At 34.4% G+C, this 23,163-nt stretch overlaps 1 protein-coding gene across 1 annotated transcript in view; it reads right to left on the bottom strand.

Moving 5' to 3' along the window:
* Nucleotides 1-6,051: 6,051 nt before the first annotated feature.
* MS3_00006065 (uncharacterized protein) overlaps nt 6,052-23,163 on the bottom strand; it is a 55,897-nt gene continuing 38,785 nt past the window's right edge. Inside the window, exons 7-10 of the mRNA XM_051214166.1 lie at nt 19,266-19,404; nt 17,481-17,869; nt 12,227-13,006; nt 6,052-7,118 (exon numbers count right to left, since the gene is read on the bottom strand). Coding sequence (XP_051067315.1) covers nt 6,519-7,118; nt 12,227-13,006; nt 17,481-17,869; nt 19,266-19,404 — 1,908 coding nt within the window. The 3' untranslated portion in view covers nt 6,052-6,518. The remainder of the gene's footprint in view (nt 7,119-12,226; nt 13,007-17,480; nt 17,870-19,265; nt 19,405-23,163) is intronic.

Raw genomic sequence — 23,163 nt, 5'->3', positions numbered from 1 at the left:
GCAACCTGAACATGAGAGAGAATGCTCAATGTACGCGAGAAGTACTGGACTCCAAAGGTTCATTTTATCACAGAAAATATAGGATCTTTATAATATTTTAATTGTCCTTCGATTGCTCGAACATTCTAGAATGCTACTAAACATAGTAGCAGTATAGCAATCAGCCAATTGACTGTCGACAACTTTCTATAATCTTGAAAAATCATTCCAATCAAGTGTTTTTCGGCTTTTAAGGTTCATGAATAATTTTGTCTTTCATTAAGCGTTGAAATGGTCAAACGGTGTTATTTATAAATAAAGTATCTAGTACAAACTGAGATTTTGATGAAACTGCTTAATGTAGGAGAACACTACATAACTTGTTTTTCACAGCGTTCGGCTCATCCGTAGTGTTCCATAACGATGTGGGAAAAAATGGAAAACATACATTATGTAATGCTTTTGGTCAACTTCAGTTTCGCTTATGTTTATCTTTCGTTCAAATAGGGGGCAACAATCAATCGAGCTATGATTTTCCACATTTTGAGTTGTAACATCTTAAATCTACTAATCAGACTATTTGTAAAATATGATATAAAATATGTGTATTAATTTAGAGTTAAACAGTTTGACGTTGTACTACCGGTAAAGTAGGAGGGTTGGGCATAGTGTTAAAAACCCTATTCCGTTTAAGAATTTCGCTATGCTACGCGTATATAACATTTATATGCTAAATAACAATTAAAGACTACTAATTTAACGTCATGATGATTTTGAGACTAGACATTAACATCGTTGGATGTCGGCTAATGTGGTATAGAGGTTGAGCGTTCAGATGTGAGACCGAAGGTCCTTGGTTCAATTTCCACGTGTGGGGTCATGTTATTAAAGCCCCATCCGGGTTTCTGTATAGTACTGTTAACAAATTAACATCACTAACTAGTGTTCATGCGGGTATCAAATTCCTTAAAATGGTAGCAATGCGGTAACGTTTACGATATAGACAGATGTCGCATTGGCTGCTACTCAGTCATTGATTAATATGCCCTTTTTAATTAGATTGCATAATATTTCATAGTAAAGACTGGTGAAATCATGTAACAAGCGTAGTTAGGTTATATCAGATTCGATAAATATGAACACTTTCAGAACAACTTAAATGGATATGGTGACCATTATTGGTATAGAGGGGTTTGTGAACATGGTAGAATTTCATAATTTAAATCACAAATTGATCGTGGTAAGACCACCACTGCAGACCCAGAAGCACTGGACATTCCTTTCACTCTATGACTGGACTCCTCAGCAATGCGCATCATCTCCCGGACGCGGATTTATTTATACACACTATTAGTGAGCCCCACGATAGGACGAAACAGTGCACATCACTATCGATAACAGTGAACTAACCAATAATATATACTTTAAACTCCTGCTATTTAGAACTCACCTAGTCCCAGACTGGTCATGACTCTAACTGTTTTCATTTAACTACAAATCATGAAATTGGACCACTTATATCAATATGAAACGCGCGTCCTAGATTCCGCTGTTAGCCACTATCCATATTTCCTGAAAAAGCTTTTAACTTAAGGCTATATCGAGGCAATGTATATATCAATAAGAAACTGATCAATTGCAGTCCTAAATAACAATGAGAAGATACAAGTAAAACAACACCAAGTGAATATGACTAACTGTTGTTATTGATTCAGTTTGACGTGTCCCTGCTACTATTCGGTGTCCATTTATTCATTGTTCTCTGAGTATTTGATTAATAATTTGCATCTTTTTACTAATTGTATTAACTTATATCTTAGAAACAGATTATGATTGTTGGCTACACATATAGTTACCTATTTTGACTATACCCTTCTGTGTGTGTGTGACAGTATAGGGACTTAGTCAAGAAATTCATCTATAGTTAATTACTTCCTACAAATAGCTATCCAGTGCTTTCAAGTTTTCAAAAGTGGCCTAATTAAGTAAGATCTATTCGTGAGTTGAACTATGAAATGTACAGAAGTTATTTAAGGAAATGAACTTATAATCACTTTCATTTGCTGATATTCTAATTAGTAGACTTATGAATTTAACATCATCATTTCTATCAGTTTAAGTTTTGTTTTAATGTCAAATCAGTTTACAAAGAAATGAAATGTCAAATAGCTTATTTCATTTATTGTGATTGAATGCATAATACTATAACTAAGTTTTCTATATGGTTACTTACTTACGCCTGTTACTCTTCGTGAAGGAGCATAGGCCGCTCACCAGCATTCTCCATCCAACCCTGTCCTGGGCAACCCTTTCCAGCTCCTTCCGGTTCTTATTCATCCTTTTCATATCTGCTTCTATTATCCGACGTAATGTGTTCTTTGGCCTTCCTCTTTTTCGCTTCCCTTCAGGATTCCAAGTTAGGGCTTGCTTCGTGATGCAGATTGATGATTTGCGTAATGTATGTCCTATCCATTTCCATCGTCTTTTCCTAATTTCTTCTTCAGCTAGAAGCTGGTTCATTCTCTCCCACAGTAAACTGTTTCTTATGGTTTCCGGCCAATGGATGTTGAGTATCTTGCGTAGACAGCTATTTATAAATACTTGCATCTTCTTGATGATGGTTGTTGTAGTTCTCCAAGTTTCAGCTCCGTACAGTAAAACTGACTACCTTGACGTTGCTATTGAAGATTCCCATTTTGATATTGGTTGACAGTTATTTTGAGTTCCATATGTTCTTCAATTGTAGGAATGCGGCCCTTGCTTTGCCAATCCTCGCCTTGACGTCTGTATCTGAGCCTCCTTGTTTATCGATGATACTTCCCAGGTATGTGATGGATTCTTCACTGGCTGTCCTTATGTGCATTTTTTCGTGTGTAAGGGACAGGAGGGTTAGGTCATCTGCAAAGTCCAGATCGTCTAATTGTTTCTGAGCTGTCCATTGTATTCCGTGTTTTCCCTCAGATGTCGAAGTCTTCATAATCTAGTTGACCACCAGAAGAGAGAGGAAGAGGGAGATTAGACAACCTTGTCTATCTCCTGTCTTATTATAAATCAGTTATATATTATATTAACTTTAGATCTTACTACTTGTTTCATTCAATCACATTGTTGCAGAAAACTACCATTCACTTTATAGGTTTCAAAATAGATGTTTCTATGGATTAGCGGGACATAGACTGGATTAAAGCATGCTCAATGCACGATTGCTTTGGTGCACGCTGATTGTCTGATTCTTATCCAATCAGCGTTAGTCAATACTTAGTGAACGCTCTAAAAATCTTTTCATGTGAAAAACTATAAATATACTAACGTTTTCCCTCTTGCTACTTACTTTCTTCTTACTTCCATCTAACCTCGTTATTTGGAATATAATCTTTTTCCTGTTTAACCGTGTTCTGATTTGGGGACTTGTCGAGTGAATCGGTGTCCGAGAATACTAAGCAATAGGAATAGTTGGGTTATAACCATAAGCGAGAAATATAACACTATGATATATACTTCTATGACATTTCATATCTCAAGTGTATTAAACAATGACAGATTTATCGGTATACTTGTTGACAGATTATATGAAAATAGATAGAGATTGAAATGTTCTTAATCTTAAGTTACTTCAATAGATTTCCAATTGGACATTAATTTCATTTATCATATCATCTTTATATTATTCTAAGTAAGTATAATGTCAATTGAATATATATTCAACAATAAACTGATACGATTAAGAAGAGAATACTTCTTTTAATGATTGTTTATTTCAACGGGTTTTTTTTCCTTCTTTCCAAAAGAGATGTTATCTTATGATGAAGAGTTAAATTCACTTGATATTGTTTACTTATATCTTCCCATTGTTGTTTATAACTATAAACTTTCATTATTGTGATTGTAGCATTTTGAATAAACTGGTATTGAGATGGTGGAGAAGATTTGTAGTTCAGGTGGATAATATGGATGAAGTTTTGTTTTGTGAACTGGATGGTTTGATTGTGAAGCTTTCATTGTTATTCTGAATGATATCATCATCAGCAAAAACTTCAGATAGAAGTGAAGTATTTGAATTTCTTCACACATGGCTCATAGTTTATCCTGTACACCTCGATGTTGATTAGTTATTGTTAAAGATTAATCTGGCATTGTTTGCTTCTTTATTTTAGTTGTATCTCCTGTTGATTGGAAATTCGGTCAAATATTTGTTCATAATTTTTCTGATTGGTTGATAAATTGGATCGATTTCGATTAACATCAAGATCTAGAGGACAAGCTGAGAGCCATATGTGAAGGAATTTGAATACTTCACTTGTACCTGAAGTTTTTGCTGGTGATGTCGTTCAGAATAACGATGAAAGCTCCACGACCAAACCATTCAGCTCAGAGAAAATAACTCCATCATAAATGAATATGATTAATGAATTAGAGACAGGATTATTGGACAGATTTTTCTATTTATTTATTTATTTAAACACATAAACATTGGTACAAGAAGGCGCCACATAAATCATTCGGCTTTTGTAAGGGCTTGGATACTACCTGGTTGCTCAAATCGAAGTAGGTGGTTTTCATAGGGGGCCACATCCAGAGCCTTCGACCTAAAGGTCTGATCTTCAAGGCAGTGGAACAACGTCAGGAGATGCAGTCCAATGGCAGCCGGTGATCAATAATTGATTCGTACGCCATTTGTTCCTACAGGACACTGGATCTCATTGTATCGATGGTTTAGAATCAGGGTTTTCCAACTCTTTTAGATGGACTCTCCGCATCAACCAACCCGGTAATCGCGCCGAACATTCGCTTTTCGTCCTCTTGATTCCGTAAACAACACCATAAGTGCGATAAGTCATTCAATAAGATTTCTCTTACAGTACCTGTATAAGGTTGGCCGGACACTATTAGCAACAACCCACTGTGGGAGAGAACAAACCAGATCCCAGCGGAGGAAGAAATCAGGAAGAAGTGCTGGAAGTGGATAGGACACACATTGAGGAAAGCACCTAACTGCGTCACAAGACAAGCCCTCACATGGAATCCTCAAGGCCAAAGGAGAAGAGGAAGACCAAAGAACATATTACGCCGAGAAATGGAGATAGACATGAGAAAAATGAACAAGAATTGGATGGAACTAGAAAAGAAGGCCCAGGACAGAGTGTGTTGGAGAATGGTGGTCGGCGGCCTATGCTCCATTAGGAGTAACAGGCGTAATTAAGTACCTGTATAAGGGTGGCCAAGATAGAGCTGACTCTTCTTACTCTCGGCCGTACCAGGGCATTTGGGGACAAAACGTTTTCTAGATTTAAAATGAATTGACTCTAGCGAGACAAAGAATAATTCTATAAATTAGATTGTGGAAACTTGTTCATTTCAGAGGATGTATTTATTTTTAACCGTAAATCAAATTCATACAAATTCTTTATAAATATTGAAATCCATTACGAAATATGATAATTCAACTGTTCCGATTGCTTTCTGTTCGCCTCATTTCTTCTACTGCTGTGATGTGTGCTACTTCTGTTGACATAAGTAGTATATAGCACTAGTCAGAAATAGAATGCCTGGCAGCAGAAGGTTGAGAAGATCGATGAGGAGAGAACGGGAACAGAAAGCAATTGATATCGAAATGCAGGAATAATGAAGTCTAAAACAATTGATGAACATTTTGCAAAAATGAAGTATTAGAGTATGGTTTTTATACTTTGCCCAGTAATAGGTTGCCCTAACCTTTGTTCATCTTCACTACACTGCCAGTAAGAATTCTACTTTCAATTCTTGATACATACTACTTATATCAGTCTGTTTAAGGAACACACACACCACAGTTCTCTTACTACTCACATGTATTAACATATCTTAAAGTTACTAAGTAACTATAACAACTCACGTACAATTGAGTTTGTTCTCATTTAACTTGGTTAAGCCCTTTTGTTAACTTGTTTAGCGGACAAAGTCATCTGTACTATAACAACTTATTGTACCTTTATTATTGTGCTTGTATGAAATATGTATATGTTTGAACATTGTCTACCGCCTACGCATACATTCATTCTGCTAGCTTTATTATTAGCTGCTTAATTGATTCGATGATACATTCATTTCCCTATATGTATATATACATGTACATCTAAACCTACACACTCTTCACTGTCGGTTCGCTGACTCACTCATTCTGCATCTCTGCTTAGTGGTCTGAGTTATGTGCTAATAAAACTGTAGTCGCTGCTTATCTTTGCCTTGTGATTTCAAGCACCGTTTGAGGATTATATGATAACGGTAACGAGGGTGATTGGTTAATGAAGCACAGCGACTACATAACAATGAGAAAGTAAACTGTGACTTTTGAACATTTATTTTAACAGTTATCTTTGGAAACACAGAGTGAAACATTCGATATGATTAATTATAAGGTTATTCTCTCAATAAAATGATTTCAAAGATTTATGTCATTTTTAAAGATGATTTAAATAAATATATTCTTCTTGAAGCTAGTTTTGTATGTTAGATAGTCGGTAAAATGCCCAATAATGGGTAGAACAAAGCAGCTTATGATTTCATTGGACTAGAAAATTCTCTAAACATTTTGTTGAATGTACAGATACTTGGGCAGTTTTATCATGTTCAGTTGAATGGATCAATGATGGTGAAATTGTTTTTTTATTATTTAAATGAATTCGATTGGAATTTTCTTCATCACTTGCCCCTCGACCACTATCTGAACGTTGTTCTTCACTAGCAATTGGAGTAATAATATTTTGTACACTACAATCTATGTTTCTTTTATTCACTGAGTTAGGATTCCTTAAACTGGTTGTACTAAGATCCAATAGTACCGCTGTATTAGACATAGAAGTGGGATTTAATGAAACAGATCTATCATGTTGTATATAATAAGTTGAAGAATTAGGTAGCGTATTTGTACACTGAAGTAAAATAAGATCAGGTTTCACCGTAGAATTATTCGAAGATGCTAATGAAACTGATGGAATCGACATTATAGATGAATCGTATAGTTGAGTATTACTATTTAACTGTTGTGGCAAATGTAAAGAACATTTCAATTGTTTATCATCAAAGGATGTATTTAATAATATTTGTTGACAGTCATTTTGTGGTAATTCTAAAATGAGTGAATTCCATTCAGGTAGTTGAAACTAACAATCAAAAGAAGAAAAGGTAATATTCAAATGTATTTCTTTATGTGAAGATATCATTGTGTTACACAATGATATAAACTAGAAGACTAATAAAATATTGTATCCCGATGAGTATAATGAATGGTAAATGTTGGGATCCATTTATGGACCAATACTATGAGTATATTTTTACCGTGTAGTTTTTAAATAACTAAACTGGCCATATTCATGTCCCTCTTATTATGAGCCTTATTTTGACCTATGAACTATTAAGATAAGATTTACCATTCTTGAATTATGCCCTGTATATTAATTACTATCTCCCCCATTCACAGCCACTTTGGGCTAAGTCTTTTACAAATGTTGTTTCCTACTTTATAGTAAGATGTGGTCTGTTTGGTTGATAATATAAACGCAGTATGATTGAAATAAATGATTCATATCGCAGAGGCTGCGATTGGTGTTCTGGACTCGAACAGGCAAGGCTAGACGGGAAGCGGGACCGATAGAGAATCTAGACTGCTCGTACGTGTTTATGCGTCATTGGTCCGGTCGATAAATTACTGTTGTCTATTCGGCGGTATCATTACGTTATAGCACAAAACTATAGAGTATTGAATAACTGTTTAGTTGTAGTTTGCAACTTTTCAACGGTGCTAATGCATAACTACTCTATGGATCAAATCCAGGATATTCACATTTCATAGCAAATACATTAATTTTCAATCACGTGAAATTGATCCACCTTAGCCCTATCTTTCGTAATACTTAATGTAGATAAATTGTTTGATACATGAAAAAAGGGATACCGAAATTTACTACTAACTACAACACAAATAACGCTGTATAGATCAATATATAATGATAAGAACACAGAATCAATTAAACAAAGAATAGGATCTGTAATGGATCGACTGATATTAAAGTTAAGATTAAACCAATTATGATAACCCATTAAACTATTCCTTATAAACAAACTATGCAGCTTAGGATGGAATGATTTTATTTATGACATATTAAATATTTTGTAATTTGGTTCCAAATTAAAGAGATTTCTTGCCTAAGAGAAGTCATGATAGTCAGAATGTTTGATAATAGTGAGATAAAAATGAAAGTAAAAGAAAATGCTCTACATCCTCAGGGAGTTGCTTTGATGCTGACGACGATAAAGATCAGTTTTACGAGAGGTTGCAATCAACCGTAGTGAAATGATCAGGAAAGGATCTGACCAACCTGATGCGAGACCTAAACTCCAAAAACGGAATGGATAACACCGGGTATCAGGATATTATGAAACGACACGGACTGACTCGGAGAAAGGAACAAGAATGGTAACAGATTTGCAAATTTATATGCCTTAAACAAAATTGTTATGGGCGGCACAATATTCCCCCACAAATGCATACACAAAGTAATATGGCTCTAACCGGATCACACTACACAGAACCAGATAGATCATATTCGTATCAGTGAAAAGTTCACAAGGTCAATGAAAGACGTGAAAACCGGAGAAGAGCTAATATAGCATCAGATTACCACCTGGAGGTTGCCAAGATGAAACTGAAGCTAAAGAAACACTGGACAACTGGACAAATAGCATTACAGAGGCTCAATATAGCCTTCCCTAGACGCACTGACAAAATTAATGAATTCAAGATAGCTCTCAACATCAGGTTTCAAGCCTTACAAGATTTATTCAAAGAAGAAGAAACTACTATGGAGGACAACTGGAAAGTAATCAAACAAGCACCAACTTCAACATCTCAGGAGGTTCTAGGTCTCCAGAAGCATCACCATAAGGAATGGATCTCTATCAAAATCCTGACCAGGACTCAAGAAAGGAAGAAGAATGGATCTCAATGGAAACACTGGACAAAATTGAAAGAAGCAAGAATAAGAAGACCGCGATTAACAACAGCCGAGCACGAGCATAGAAAGTCAAGGCACAAGCTGAGTACACTGAAGCAAACAAGCGAGCAAAGAGGAGCATTAGAGTTGACAAGCAGAAATACGTGGAAAACCAAGCAACGACTTCGAAAAAAGCTACAATAAAAGGAAATATGAGACAACCGTTTGAAGTATTTTAGTAAACGGAATACACCCATTGAGGAATTAAATAAGAAAGAGTGGTTCAGCTAAGAGTTTGCTTTTCGGCAAATTCATTTTCAAAGCTGTACAATCGCAAATATTTTTCACTTATGATAATTCCAATAATAATCTTAATAGCCTTCTGTTAGACATGGTTACAGTAAAGTAGAATAAACGAAGGTATTCAAAAACGTTTTTAGCAGGGATTCTAGTAGTAGTTTGATTATTTATGGCTTGAAATTTCATAATAAAGTTTTGAAAATAAATTGGCCGAAAAGAGAACTCTTCGCTGAACCAATTTTTTCTAATTTAACAACTGTTTGACACGACGAAGAAACTAGAAGGGAAATATAGTAAACCAGGGGGACCGGTCAACAACAAAGAAGACAAGCTAACCACCGAGATTCAAGAACAGAGGAACAGATGTGTAGAATACTGAGGAACTCTTGAATAGACCGGCTCCACTGGACCCACCGGAAATAGAAGAAGCACACACAGACCTTCCTATGGATATCATTCCATCAATGAACTAAAAAATCGGAGTGGTTATCAGATAAATCAAGAGTGGGAAGACTACAGGACCTGAGAATATATCGGCAGAAGCGCAAAAGTCAGACATAGAAGTAACTGTAAGCATTCTCCACGTTCCATTAAAGATTTAGGGGGAGTAACAAGTTCCACTGTTTGAGGACGTTAGATCCTCAGAACTCACTAAGAAAAGATCCTGATTTTGTAGTTTTATTCTGACAATTTGAATTTTATGTTTTTGCGCCAACAGACGCTTAGTTTACCTACAGCTTACATTTCCCACTCGGAAATCCTTGAATGTCATTGGTTGACGGGTTTTTTAGTACGCTATTTTGTGGCTCTCCCAAGCGCGTTTCTATCATTGTATAAATAAGCTTGATTTGTGTGCTTAGTGACCTCGTATTTTTTGGGTGATTGTAGAATACATTCTCTACGCCTATCAAGACTTCTTGATCTAGTTAGCAGTACCAGGGACAACGGATTAGAATAGCCTATTGTGTCACTGTATCTTTGACCTTCGTTCTGTTTACCGAGTAAGGTGAACTCGTAATAGAATTCAAGCATATCACACTGATAGAATGCAAAGAAGTATACCTCATCAATGTGCCAAAAAGGGGATCTGAGAAAATTTGAGAACTACACAGGCATCGCACTAATATCGGCACCAGGAAAGGTTTTCAACAGAGTGTTGCTGAACCGGATGAAAGACGCAGTAGACACCCAACTTTGAGATCAACAGGCTGGATTCCGTAAGGATCAGTCGTCCACAGACCAAATAGCGATACTATGGGTCATCGTTGAACAACCGATTGGATGGAATTCGTCACTATACAACAACGTTTTTGACTATGAGAAAGCATTTGACAGTGCGGATAGGAGAATGTTATGGAAACGTCTTTGTCACTATGGTGTGCTAGTGAAGATCTTCAACATCCTCCGGAATTATTACGACGGACTACACAGTAAAGTGGTGCGTGGAAGACAGCGGACAGGCGCATTAAGAGTGAAGACCGGTGTCAGATAGGGTTGTTTGCTTTCTCCCTTCCTCCTTCTTCTGGTGATAAACGGAATAATGAAAACCTCCACATCTGATAAGTACAGAATACACCTGACAACTTGCATGCAACTAGACACTTTGAACGTCGCAGACGACATAGCCCTTCAATCGCATACACACGAAAAAATGCAGATGAAGACAGTCAGTGCAGCAGAAGCCCCCGCATATGTAGGCTTCAACATACACAGAAAATAAGAACATTCTCAAATACAACAGGGAGAACACCAACCAAACCAATCACATTTGATGCAGAAGCACTGAAAGATGTGGAAATCTCTCATGTACCTGGATGGCAGCATCGATGGACAAGGAAGATCTGATGCAGATGTGAAGATAAGGAATTGCAAAGTAAGGGCAGCATTCCTACGGCTGAAGAACATACGAAACTCAAAACAACTGTCAAACAATAACAAAGCCACAATCTTCAATACGAAAATCAAGACAGTTCTGCTGTGTGGGGCTGAAACACGAAGAACTACTACAACCGTCATCAAGAATGTAAAAGTGTTTATAAACAGTTGTCTACGCAAGATACTCAATATCTGTTGACCAGGTACCATCAACAACGACCTACTGTGGGAGGAAAATAGAAAATGACGTTAGAAGTGGTTAGGATATAGATTACGAAAATCACCGAACTGAATCTCGAGGGAAGCGCTAACTTAGAATCATGAAGGGAAATGGAAATGTGGAACGCTAAAGAATGCACTACGTCGGGAAATAGAAACAGACATGAAAAGGATGAATAACAACTGAAAGCAAATGGAGAGGATTATCGAGAATAGAGGTGGATAGAGAGTGATAGTGGGTAGTCTATGATCCTCGATCACGGGTAACAAGTGTAACTAACTAAGTGCCTTACTCCCAGTTACGTCAATTTCATTGATATTGTTTCTTATTTATTTAGACACATAAACATTGGTACAAGGAGGCACCAAATAAATATGCGCCACACAAATCTCATTTGATATGTGTGAGGGCTGTGATACTGCCTGGATGCCCAAACCGAAGTAGGTGGTTTTCTTAGGGGACCACACCCGGAGCCTTCGACTTAAAGGTCTGATCCACAAGGCAGTGGATCATCGTAAGGAGATGCAGTCCCATGGAAGCCGGTGATTAACAATTGGTTCATATGCCATTTTCTCCCTCAGGATACTGGAGCCCATATGCACTATTGGCTTGGAATCCGATTAAAGCGCCGGACATTCGCTTTTCGTCTTCTCAATTTTGTAAACAACACCCCCGCCACGAGAAGGCAGTGAGTAGGACTTCCCTGGCAGAGGCTATATATACGCGTGGCCATGTAAGAGCATTTCGAGAGGGAGAGCGGACTCTCCCCACTTTCAGCCGTACCAGGGCATTTGGGGGCTATTGTTTCTTAATAAACACTCAATGTTTACAATAAAACTTTTCAATTTATTATTCGTTTATTGATAATGAATTATTCACTTACTGTATTTTTAATTATATTCAAAGGTGTTAAAATACTTTCAATAAATACTGGTTGAATTTCATCATTCCTATTTAATTCTTGTTCATTAGAATTTACATTCATTGTACATGTAGTTTGATTACTAGTAGTATTCATATGATTACAATATTTATCTGTTTCAATTAAATTATAATATGGTATAAAATAATTTTTCATATAATCTATTCTTGAACAATCATTAGTAATAAATAACTTCTTATCATGATCTTGATCTTGATCTGGATCTTGATTTTGATAATTAGTATACAATGAAATATTATCAAATGAACTATCAACATTTCCTCCGGATGTATAACCATTCAAGTGATCAGATTGTTGTTGTTGCTGTGGTTGGTGTTCACATTGTTGATTATATAAACTAAACTTGTAAATATTGTTCATTGTTTCTATATGATCAATTCCTTTCTTGTCATTGTTATGATTGAAGATTGTCTCATTAAATTCTTTCGTATAAAGATTAGTAACATTATTATTATTATTATTACATATGCTTTTATAATACCATTTAGTTGAACTATTCATTTGGATATTGCGACATGGTTTGATCACACATAGAATAATACTCATTAATAAAGCAGCTATAAACGTTGACATACCAGATAATAATATAACTATGAAAATTTTATGCGCTTCTAATAGGGTATACTTAAAATTACTAGAAGATGTATTGTGTTGTTGAATCATTTCTGGAAGTAACCAATTTCCACGAGCTGGTGTATCTTCAATAATTAATTGAATGATCTTTAATGAAGAATATAAAGAATTGATTGAACGAGAAAATTATTGAAAAAAAATAGAACAAAGAATTATAATTTGTTATGTAATAGTTATTCATAATTTATACTTAATTACACCTGTTACTCCTAATGGAGCATAGGCTGCCGATCAGCATGCTCCAACCCACTATGTCCTAGGCCTTCCCTTCTAGTTCGATCCAATTGTTGCTCATTCTTCTCATGTCTGTCTGTCTCCATTTCTCGATGTAATGTGTTCTTTCGTATTCCTATCCTCCTTTGGTCTTGAGGATTCCAAATGAGGGCTTGTCTTGTGATTCACTTCAATGATTTACTCAATGTGTGTCCTATCCACATCCAGCAATTCTTCCTCATTTCTTCCTCCACTCCAACCTGGTTTGTTCTCTTTCACTGAAGTGGTCGTTGCTGATAGTGTCTGGTCAACAGATATTAAGTATTTTGTGTAGACAACTGTTAATAAACTCTAGTATTTTCTGGATGATGGCTTTTGTAGTTCTGCAAGTTTCCGCTCCATACAGTAGAAATGTCTTGACATTCGTATTGAAAATTATGACTTTGATGTTGGCAGTTGACAGACAGTTGTTTTGAATTCCAGATTTTCTTTAATTGTAGATACGCTACTCTTGCTTTGCCGATCTGCACATTCACATCTGTATCAGATCTACCGTGTTCATCAATGATGCTGCCCAAATATGTAAAGGTTTTTACATCCTCCAAATCATCTCCATCAAATGTGATTCGATTGTTGTATGCTGTGTTGTATTAGAGTATTTTGCTTTTCCCTTTGTGTATATTGAGACTTACTGATGCTGCTGCTACACTGGTTGTCTTCTCCTGCATTTGCTGTTGCGTGTGCGATAGAAGAGTCAGATCATCTGAAAAGTCTAGATCGTTCAACTGCATCCTATCTGTTGACTATATTACACGCTTCCTCCCAGATGTTGATGTCTTCATGATCCAGTCGATCACCAGGAGAAAGGTAAAGGGTGAGAGTGAGCAACGTTGCCTGACACCGGTCTTTACTTCGAACGAATCTGTGACCTGACCTCTATGTAGCATTTTGCAGTTTAATCCATCATAGGAATTCTGTATGATATTGACTATCTTCTGGGACACGCCCCGTAGAGTCAAAGAAGCCTCCATAGTGTTATCCTGTCGTCGCTATCAAATGCTTCCTCGTAGTTAATGAAGTGGATGAGAATGATAAATCTCATTCAATTGATTGTTCCGTAATGATCCATACTGTTGAGATTCATAATATAATCATAATAAGTGATTGATTTTCAACGAGACCATTTTTTTTTATAAAACTATTAATATCTACAACTTTCCAAGCATTAATTATGTCAAGCATAGATAACTGCTCTTGAAGTGATAAATTAGAGATTGGAGACATAGTACAAACATCAGCACTACTATTGAGTAACATCTAACCGAAAGGTTAAAAAAAGAACGAAACAGGCATTCACTACCAACCACCACTTATCAAACACAAAAACTGCCAATTATTATCGATTTATTCAATATATCCAAGTGTATAGTTAGATTAGATATCTCTCGAAGACACATTCAGGAAAACAGTGATGCGTTAAAAGACAAAAACTTTTAATCTCATCGGTTCGTTGATCTAAGATTAGATTCAACTTCTGGTAAGTTTCTAAATTCTAATGCTATCAAATATGGTAACTGTCTTTATAACGAATATGACTGACAAATGTTTAATGCATTTATAGCCACTGTAAGTCTACGCAAAGTATACTACAAAAAAATTTACAGCAACTTTTCTACAATCAATTTCGATTATTAGTGCTTTCATTGACTTACTTAACAGACAATGTTATTCGAGGAGTACGAACTCGTCTATTTCTTTGTACTATTATGATCAGATGTGACAGCCTACACCTACATATCTCTCTAGCTAAAATGTTAGTTGCTTAAATATTGCTCAATCAACTATTCTCTTTCCCATACATGCTGGAATCCTATTATTAGCTTTTGCCTTACCTATCTGCACGTTAATTCGATTTGACCACATATTTGTCTCTGTATTTGCTTACATACACATATTCGCCGATCTGCTTCAAATTCGCTCAATGCGCTTGTAGCTATGTGATCTGTTATAATGTCAGAAATATTTGAATTATCGTATGAACTAGGAATACCAGAATTATCTCAAATGAATCAAGAATTACGACACAAGCACAAATGAATGTATTATATTTGGATTTCGAAATCGAGCATTCTACAAGTACAAAGGTATCATTAGTTCATTCAAACACCACATATATGCTATCCAGTAACAAACTATAGATGCCGCCTTTTATTGCCTTCTGATTTAAAACAACACTGAGATTTATATAATTACGGTTACCAAGGTGATTGATAACCAAAGATAGATAGATAGATAGATAGATAGATAGATGTGTGGATAGATAGATAGATGTGTGGATAGATAGATAGATAGATAGATAGATAGATAGATAGATAGATAGATAGATAGATAGATAGATAGATAGATAGATAGATAGATAGATAGATAGATAGATAGATAGATAGATAGATAGATAGATAGATAGATAGATAGATAGATAGATAGATAGATAGATAGATAGATAGATAGATAGATAGATAGATAGATAGATAGATAGATAGATAGATAGATAGATAGATAGATAGATAGATAGATAGATAGATAGATAGATAGATAGATAGATAGATAGATAGATAGATAGATAGATAGATAGATAGATAGATAGATAGATAGATAGATAGATAGATAGATAGATAGATAGATAGATAGATAGATAGATAGATAGATAGATAGATAGATAGATAGATAGATAGATAGATAGATAGATAGATAGATAGATAGATAGATAGATAGATAGATAGATAGATAGATAGATAGATAGATAGATAGATAGATAGATAGATAGATAGATAGATAGATAGATAGATAGATAGATAGATAGATAGATAGATAGATAGATAGATAGATAGATAGATAGATAGATAGATAGATAGATAGATAGATAGATAGATAGATAGATAGATAGATAGATAGATAGATAGATAGATAGATAGATAGATAGATAGATAGATAGATAGATAGATAGATAGATAGATAGATAGATAGATAGATAGATAGATAGATAGATAGATAGATAGATAGATAGATAGATAGATAGATAGATAGATAGATAGATAGATAGATAGATAGATAGATAGATAGATAGATAGATAGATAGATAGATAGATAGATAGATAGATAGATAGATAGATAGATAGATAGATAGATAGATAGATAGATAGATAGATAGATAGATAGATAGATAGATAGATAGATAGATAGATAGATAGATAGATAGATAGATAGATAGATAGATAGATAGATAGATAGATAGATAGATAGATAGATAGATAGATAGATAGATAGATAGATAGATAGATAGATAGATAGATAGATAGAGATAGATAGATAGATAGATAGATAGATAGATAGATAGATAGATAGATAGATAGATAGATAGATAGATAGATAGATAGATAGATAGATAGATAGATAGATAGATAGATAGATAGATAGATAGATAGATAGATAGATAGATAGATAGATAGATAGATAGATAGATAGATAGATAGATAGATAGATAGATAGATAGATAGATAGATAGATAGATAGATAGATAGATAGATAGATAGATAGATAGATAGATAGATAGATAGATAGATAGATAGATAGATAGATAGATAGATAGATAGATAGATAGATAGATAGATAGATAGATAGATAGATAGATAGATAGATAGATAGATAGATAGATAGATAGATAGATAGATAGATAGATAGATAGATAGATAGATAGATAGATAGATAGATAGATAGATAGATAGATAGATAGATAGATAGATAGATAGATAGATAGATAGATAGATAGATAGATAGATAGATAGATAGATAGATAGATAGATAGATAGATAGATAGATAGATAGATAGATAGATAGATAGATAGATAGATAGATAGATAGATAGATAGATAGATAGATAGATAGATAGATAGATAGATAGATAGATAGATAGATAGATAGATAGATAGATAGATAGATAGATAGATAGATAGATAGATAGATAGATAGATAGATAGATAGATAGATGAATAGGTATCGAATCCAAATTTAACTTCGATACATATATAGTTATTCTTTTTAAATATATCTACTTTTTAAGACAGAAATGAATCGAAAAAAGAAAATACATATTCAATCTATCAAGTAACATTTCTCCCACTCTCTCTCTACACAATGAATTCCCTAATGGTAATCCTGTATATTGTTTTGAAAAGAAAAAAGAAAAAAGAAAAAGAAATAGAGAATTTCACTTTAAAAAAACGTAAACTTTGCAACCAAAACCAAAAAAAAACAAAAAAAAAGAAAAACACAAAAGATTAAATTGACTTACTTTTTCAGATTTTTGTACAGGGATTCCATGATCTTCAACAATCACTATGAATTGATAAATACCAATATCATCTTGATATAAATGTTTAGTTAATAATAAACGTCCATTTGTTGTATCCAATTTCAATGCATCTAATATAGTAATATTTTTCATTGTTTGTATAGTTCTATTTAAATAGTGTTGTTTTATATTATAATGTATTAATGCATTATTACCTTCATCTATATCAAATGCTTTAATAATACATATACAATAACCTGGTTTTTCATTAATGGATAGATGGACTGAAGAGATGATATGTGATATGTTTATTAGTTCAGTCATATTAAGATTCATAGGGATTGAATTGATTGTAGTTAATGATTGGTTCATAGATGTTTTATTTAGATCTTTGGTAAACAATCATGAGAAAAGTAAAACAAAAGAAAAAGATCAAAGAAGAGTAGACTATATATTGTAAATAATTATAGTGAAGATACCATAGGTATTTGTAGTTTGACAACACTTTAATCAGTAACACCTTCTAATATGAATCGTACCCATCAAGTGAAATCAAAAGACAGAATCGAGGAGGTTTGAAGATATATTTGATAAGCTATCAATATATCGAAGATTGACTGATCTAGGCTGGCTAGCGATTGCAAGGGATGTTGAGCATGGCGTTCCCACTCGTGATCTGGTGCGGATGCATGACCGGGCGCCTTTAGCCAAACGAGTCCATTAAAACTAATGTGGTCAGCATCCAATGTCTAAGACTTACAGAGTTATATATTTTGGGAATTTATTTACATCTACAATAGGATATATATATGGAATTATTGTATGTACATTATACAGAAAAATAACATTTCTAAAATGGTATATCTATTAGAATTAGGTTTCACTGTTAGACACTATTCATCTTATGACTTAAGGCAATATCGAGAAAATACGCATAGTATGCAAACATGTCAATAAGAGATTAATCAATTGCAGTCCACAATATCAATGGGAAGATACAAGTAAACAATACCAAGTGAATTTAAACTTCACCCTATTGCATAAGTAAGTGGCTATCAGGGCTCAGTAGCTAAGTGGATAACGCGATGGCGTTTGAAACGAACAGTACTAATTTCGAGTCCTGGAGTGAACATCTACTCTGAGATACAGATACATCCAGTTGACGAGTCGCAAATAGGACAAAATGCGTGTCCTGGATTTCACTGCTATCCACTATTCATCTTTGCTTAAAAGATCTTGTTTTGAGCCCTTGTGTAGTTTTTTTCATGCTTTGGGGTTGATAAATCTTCACTACCAGTCGTGTTGTTTGTACTTCGCGTTGTGGGAATTGCAGTGATTCCTTGTTTTCTTCAAGTATAAGTAATAAGCGACGTGGATATAACAAAGAATCATAGTCAGTTGAAATCATCAATATTACCATCAATCAAGCGTAGTAATTTTTGAATATTATACTTCTGAGGAGTCCCGCAATAGGACGAAACGGCCGTCCAGTGCTTTCAGGTTTCCAAAGATGGTCTAACATCAATCGGTTTATGATCTCAATCAAAAACATAATAATCTCCACAACCCCTATACTAGTATTATACTTCAGTTTGTCTGCACATCACAGATACACTATTCAACAGAATTTTCTCCCAGTTTATATGTATCATAGCCAAAGTTTATTTCTCAACTACCTTAGCAACTAACTTAACGAATTGATATTCAATACAAAATAGCAAAAAAATAACAAGGAACTAATGAGTAAATTCTAATCAATAATCAATAAATTTATCAATCACTAACCATAATATTCTCCTATAATTTCAATAAAATATGGTTTGTTGTCATTTAAATCAAGTACACGTATACAAATTGTATCTATTGTAGAGTAAGTTTTATCTTGACCATTATCGTAGGCAATCACTTCAAAACAATAATGAGACTAATTCAAAAGGGAAAGAATATAAAGAAACAAATATAGTACATGTAATAAAAACAACATAAGAATAACTATGAATAGGATAAAAATAAATAAACGACATATGGTCGTATACTAAATAATATGGATAATATTCAGAATTGGTTTACTTCAGAAATGATTAACATATCTTATACGATAGAATTTACATTGCAGTTATATTCTTTTAAATAGCTAACTTCTTAAGGAACAAACAAGCTTCCAGCTGAAGAGGAAACCAGGAAAAGACATTGGGAATGGATAGGACATACATTACACAAATCATCAAACTGCATCACGAGACAATCCGTAACTTGGAATCGTGAAGGGAAGCGGAAAGGAGGAAGGTCAAAGAACACATTACGTCGGGAAATGGAAGCAGATATAAAAAGAATGAATAACAACAGAAAGAGCTGGAAAGGATTGCCCAGGATAGAGTTGGCTGGAGAATGCTGGTGAGTGGCTTATGCTCCTCTACAAGGAGTAACAAGTGTAAGTAACCTTCTTAAGCAAAACATTTATAACAACATATATAAGCGAACAATATTGTTTTCGATTAGATCCTCACCAGGCTTTACTCTAATATTTATACGCATATATGAAATGATCAAAACCAATCAAGGTAGTTTCTGAGTCAATGATGATAACAATGGAATAGATTATATAAATAAGTGAAAAGTACAAATTGATAGTACGATGACAAGTGTACTAGTTTTGATAAGAATAATAAAGGCTTGAATCAATGTTACGTAATGGGAAATAGATTAATGATTAGAAACAATTTAGACACTGAAATAACATTCATAGAAAGATTATAAGATTACGTAATGAGAAGTGTCCAGATAACTGGACCGTGATTCGCATAATTGAGAGAAAATAAAATAAAACGGTAGGATGGGGTGAAGAGAGTGTTATGACGTGAAAATGCTGCGGATTAAGGGGTAGCGAATTATTGATCGGACCAAAGACGCGCAAACACGTAGAACGACCTAGGGTTCTGACTGGTCCCGCTTCCCTGTCTAACCCAGCCAGTTAAGTCCAGAACACAAGTCACAGCCTCGGATATATGAATCATTATATTTCAAACATACTTTGTTTATATACCAGTCAAGCAGACTACAACGTACCATAAAATAGAAAATAACATTGTACAATAATGGCCAGTAGGAAAATGACACGTTAAACAAATATTGCCCAATAAGATGATACTATTTCATGTCCAAGGATAGCGTTAGGCTTAACAGGATAGTTTTTGGGATATTTTCCTGAATATCCCAACAGAGAGAAATAATAATAAACGAAGAGGAAGTATGGAAAGTAATAAAGCAATAAATAAAATCATTCATCAAGGCCAAGGGAGATATAAGGGTGTTACAAATTACTTATAAACACAATGACTTGGATTGTTGGCTCGAAATCCTATAGCTTCTGCTGTGTGTAAGAGACGAGATCGAACACCATAAGGAAAACTATTAAGAATGCGATAAATAACTTTAAATGACTTATTTCTGTCTAGTACATGACTGCTATCAATCAAGTGTGACAGTACTTTTGATGAGACTATAATTTATGGACGAACCGATCGGATTTAGGAAACCATGACTCGAATTTTTGCGCGTCTAAATAGCGTCTTGGCATTATAGCTGATGTCATTTGATGATGAAAACCATAAATCTAAATCCTAACCCTAACCATCAACTGTAAATCATTATCTTTATTCCTCAAACTGCTTTATAACCTTCACTTAGCCCTATTAAGTAGGTAGACACTCTCAAGGTCACTTTAGCGTCACTCATAGGTCGTCCCTAAATTATAGTCTCACTACCTTTTCCTAACCACAAATGGAGGTGTTCACTAACTCTTTGGTTCAGTTGTCTGGCAGTGTTAATTGACAAATTGTGTCTTCAATCATGGGAGAATTTTCTAGGAATAAAGCACCTATCAATTAGCTTTATAGTTTGAAATGTTACTAGCAAGCTATATAGATGGTTATTTACCTGCTTTAGAATTCTTAAAGTTTCAGCTTAATCAGTAGACTACAATCAGTTGTAAAGACTAAATAAACTTGAAACTGGTCAGTCATGAATCATGAATAAATACTGAGTTTTTCTTCCATGGAATAATTCAATCGAAGACAAATTTTGATGAGTAAAGAATTAATAAATTGCTATTATCATCTAAATAAGCAAAAAAGGTATTTGCTTACCAATAATATTGAATTTAAAGATAAACCAAAGAGATTTTGATGGAGTTTTGTTCTCTGAGTTGAATGATTTGGTCGTGGAGCTTTCATCGTTATTCTGAACGACATCATCAGCCCAAACTTCTACCTGAAGAGAACAAAACTCTATCAAAATCATTCACCTGAGCTACAACTTTTCTCCACCATCTCAAAACCATGGAGAATCGCTTAAATATGTTGACTAATAGTTAGTTGAATAATGTTCAAAACAGATATACGTGTTTGAAATTCGAACACTTCACTTCTATCTGAAGTTTGTGATGATGATCTCGTTCAGAAGAACGATGAAAGCTCCACGATCAAACCATCCAGCTCAGAGAACAGTACTCCATCAAAAACTATTTATCTAGTAACATATTTCATACAATCTTGCCTAGATCCCAGTATTTTCTTATATTGATTTCATTCTCAATCTATTAAATATTATCCATGGTTCAAAATGATCTACTTTATATCAACGTAACAAGATGATAGAGAATTATTCCATCATGGATAACTTTGATTCAAAGCTATTCACAAAGAAAATTCTGTGGTTACAGTAAGCTTAATAAAAGACAGGGGGTCTCAGAATAAACTATTCTTATCTAAAAATGTCAGACGAATTTGACTTACATACTGTACACAATAAACAATAAAAATATTATATGCATATTATTATTATTATTATTATTATTATTATTATTATTATTATTATCATTAATGGCTTTATTCAGTACTATAGTTTTGGTACAATATAGAATTCTTAGAACAAAGTATTTCAACAAGTTTCCTTGTCTTATTTGTTGATCGATCCTGATGATAACATATTGAGTGATTGACAGTTAGATTTTAACAATTCAGGGATCGACATCTGAATAATGTATATTCTTTTCGATGTATATTACCAAGAACCACGATCAGTCAGTCGGTCAGCTACAATGTAGAACTTCGTACGTACGTACATCAGTTCGAGTTGCCATACCACATTAGCACAGAGATGCAATTGTCGATTCAAATCCCATATTGGTAGAGGTAGTAAAAGTATAAGCAGTAATCGGAATGATTAGGATTTGAAGATGTTATTCAACGAGTATAATCCAGTGAAATAAATTTGGGAAGAGAAAAAAACAAAACAAGGAGGAATGAGGAGATTAAAATTTGGGAGAACACAAAGAGTGTATGCACCTGTGCCATTGCAAACGATTTTGAGTCATGTCATTCAGGATCTCTAACCATCGGTTGCTATCGTCTCTCGGATCCCAACCGGGTAGTCTAAACCTACCAACATGGCTCATTCCACTTGTCGGTGACTTCATGGATTTGTGCCATATTTTGATCTGGCCGACCCTAGCTATCTTCCAACCTACTCCCACACCAGAAAATATCGCACGTTGGAGCAGTCGGTGGTTGGTCATACGTATCACATGTCCCAGCCATCTCAACTGATGAAATTTCACTACTTCAACAATTGATTTGCCATCCTTACCTAGTACTCATTTCTCAACAACTGCATTACTTACTCG

The sequence above is a fragment of the Schistosoma haematobium genome, chromosome 2 (assembly GCF_000699445.3).
Source record: "Schistosoma haematobium chromosome 2, whole genome shotgun sequence".
Classification (NCBI taxonomy): domain Eukaryota; kingdom Metazoa; phylum Platyhelminthes; class Trematoda; order Strigeidida; family Schistosomatidae; genus Schistosoma; species Schistosoma haematobium.
The sequence above is the reverse complement of the archived record's forward strand: the minus strand, read 5'-3'. Positions and strand labels throughout refer to the sequence as shown.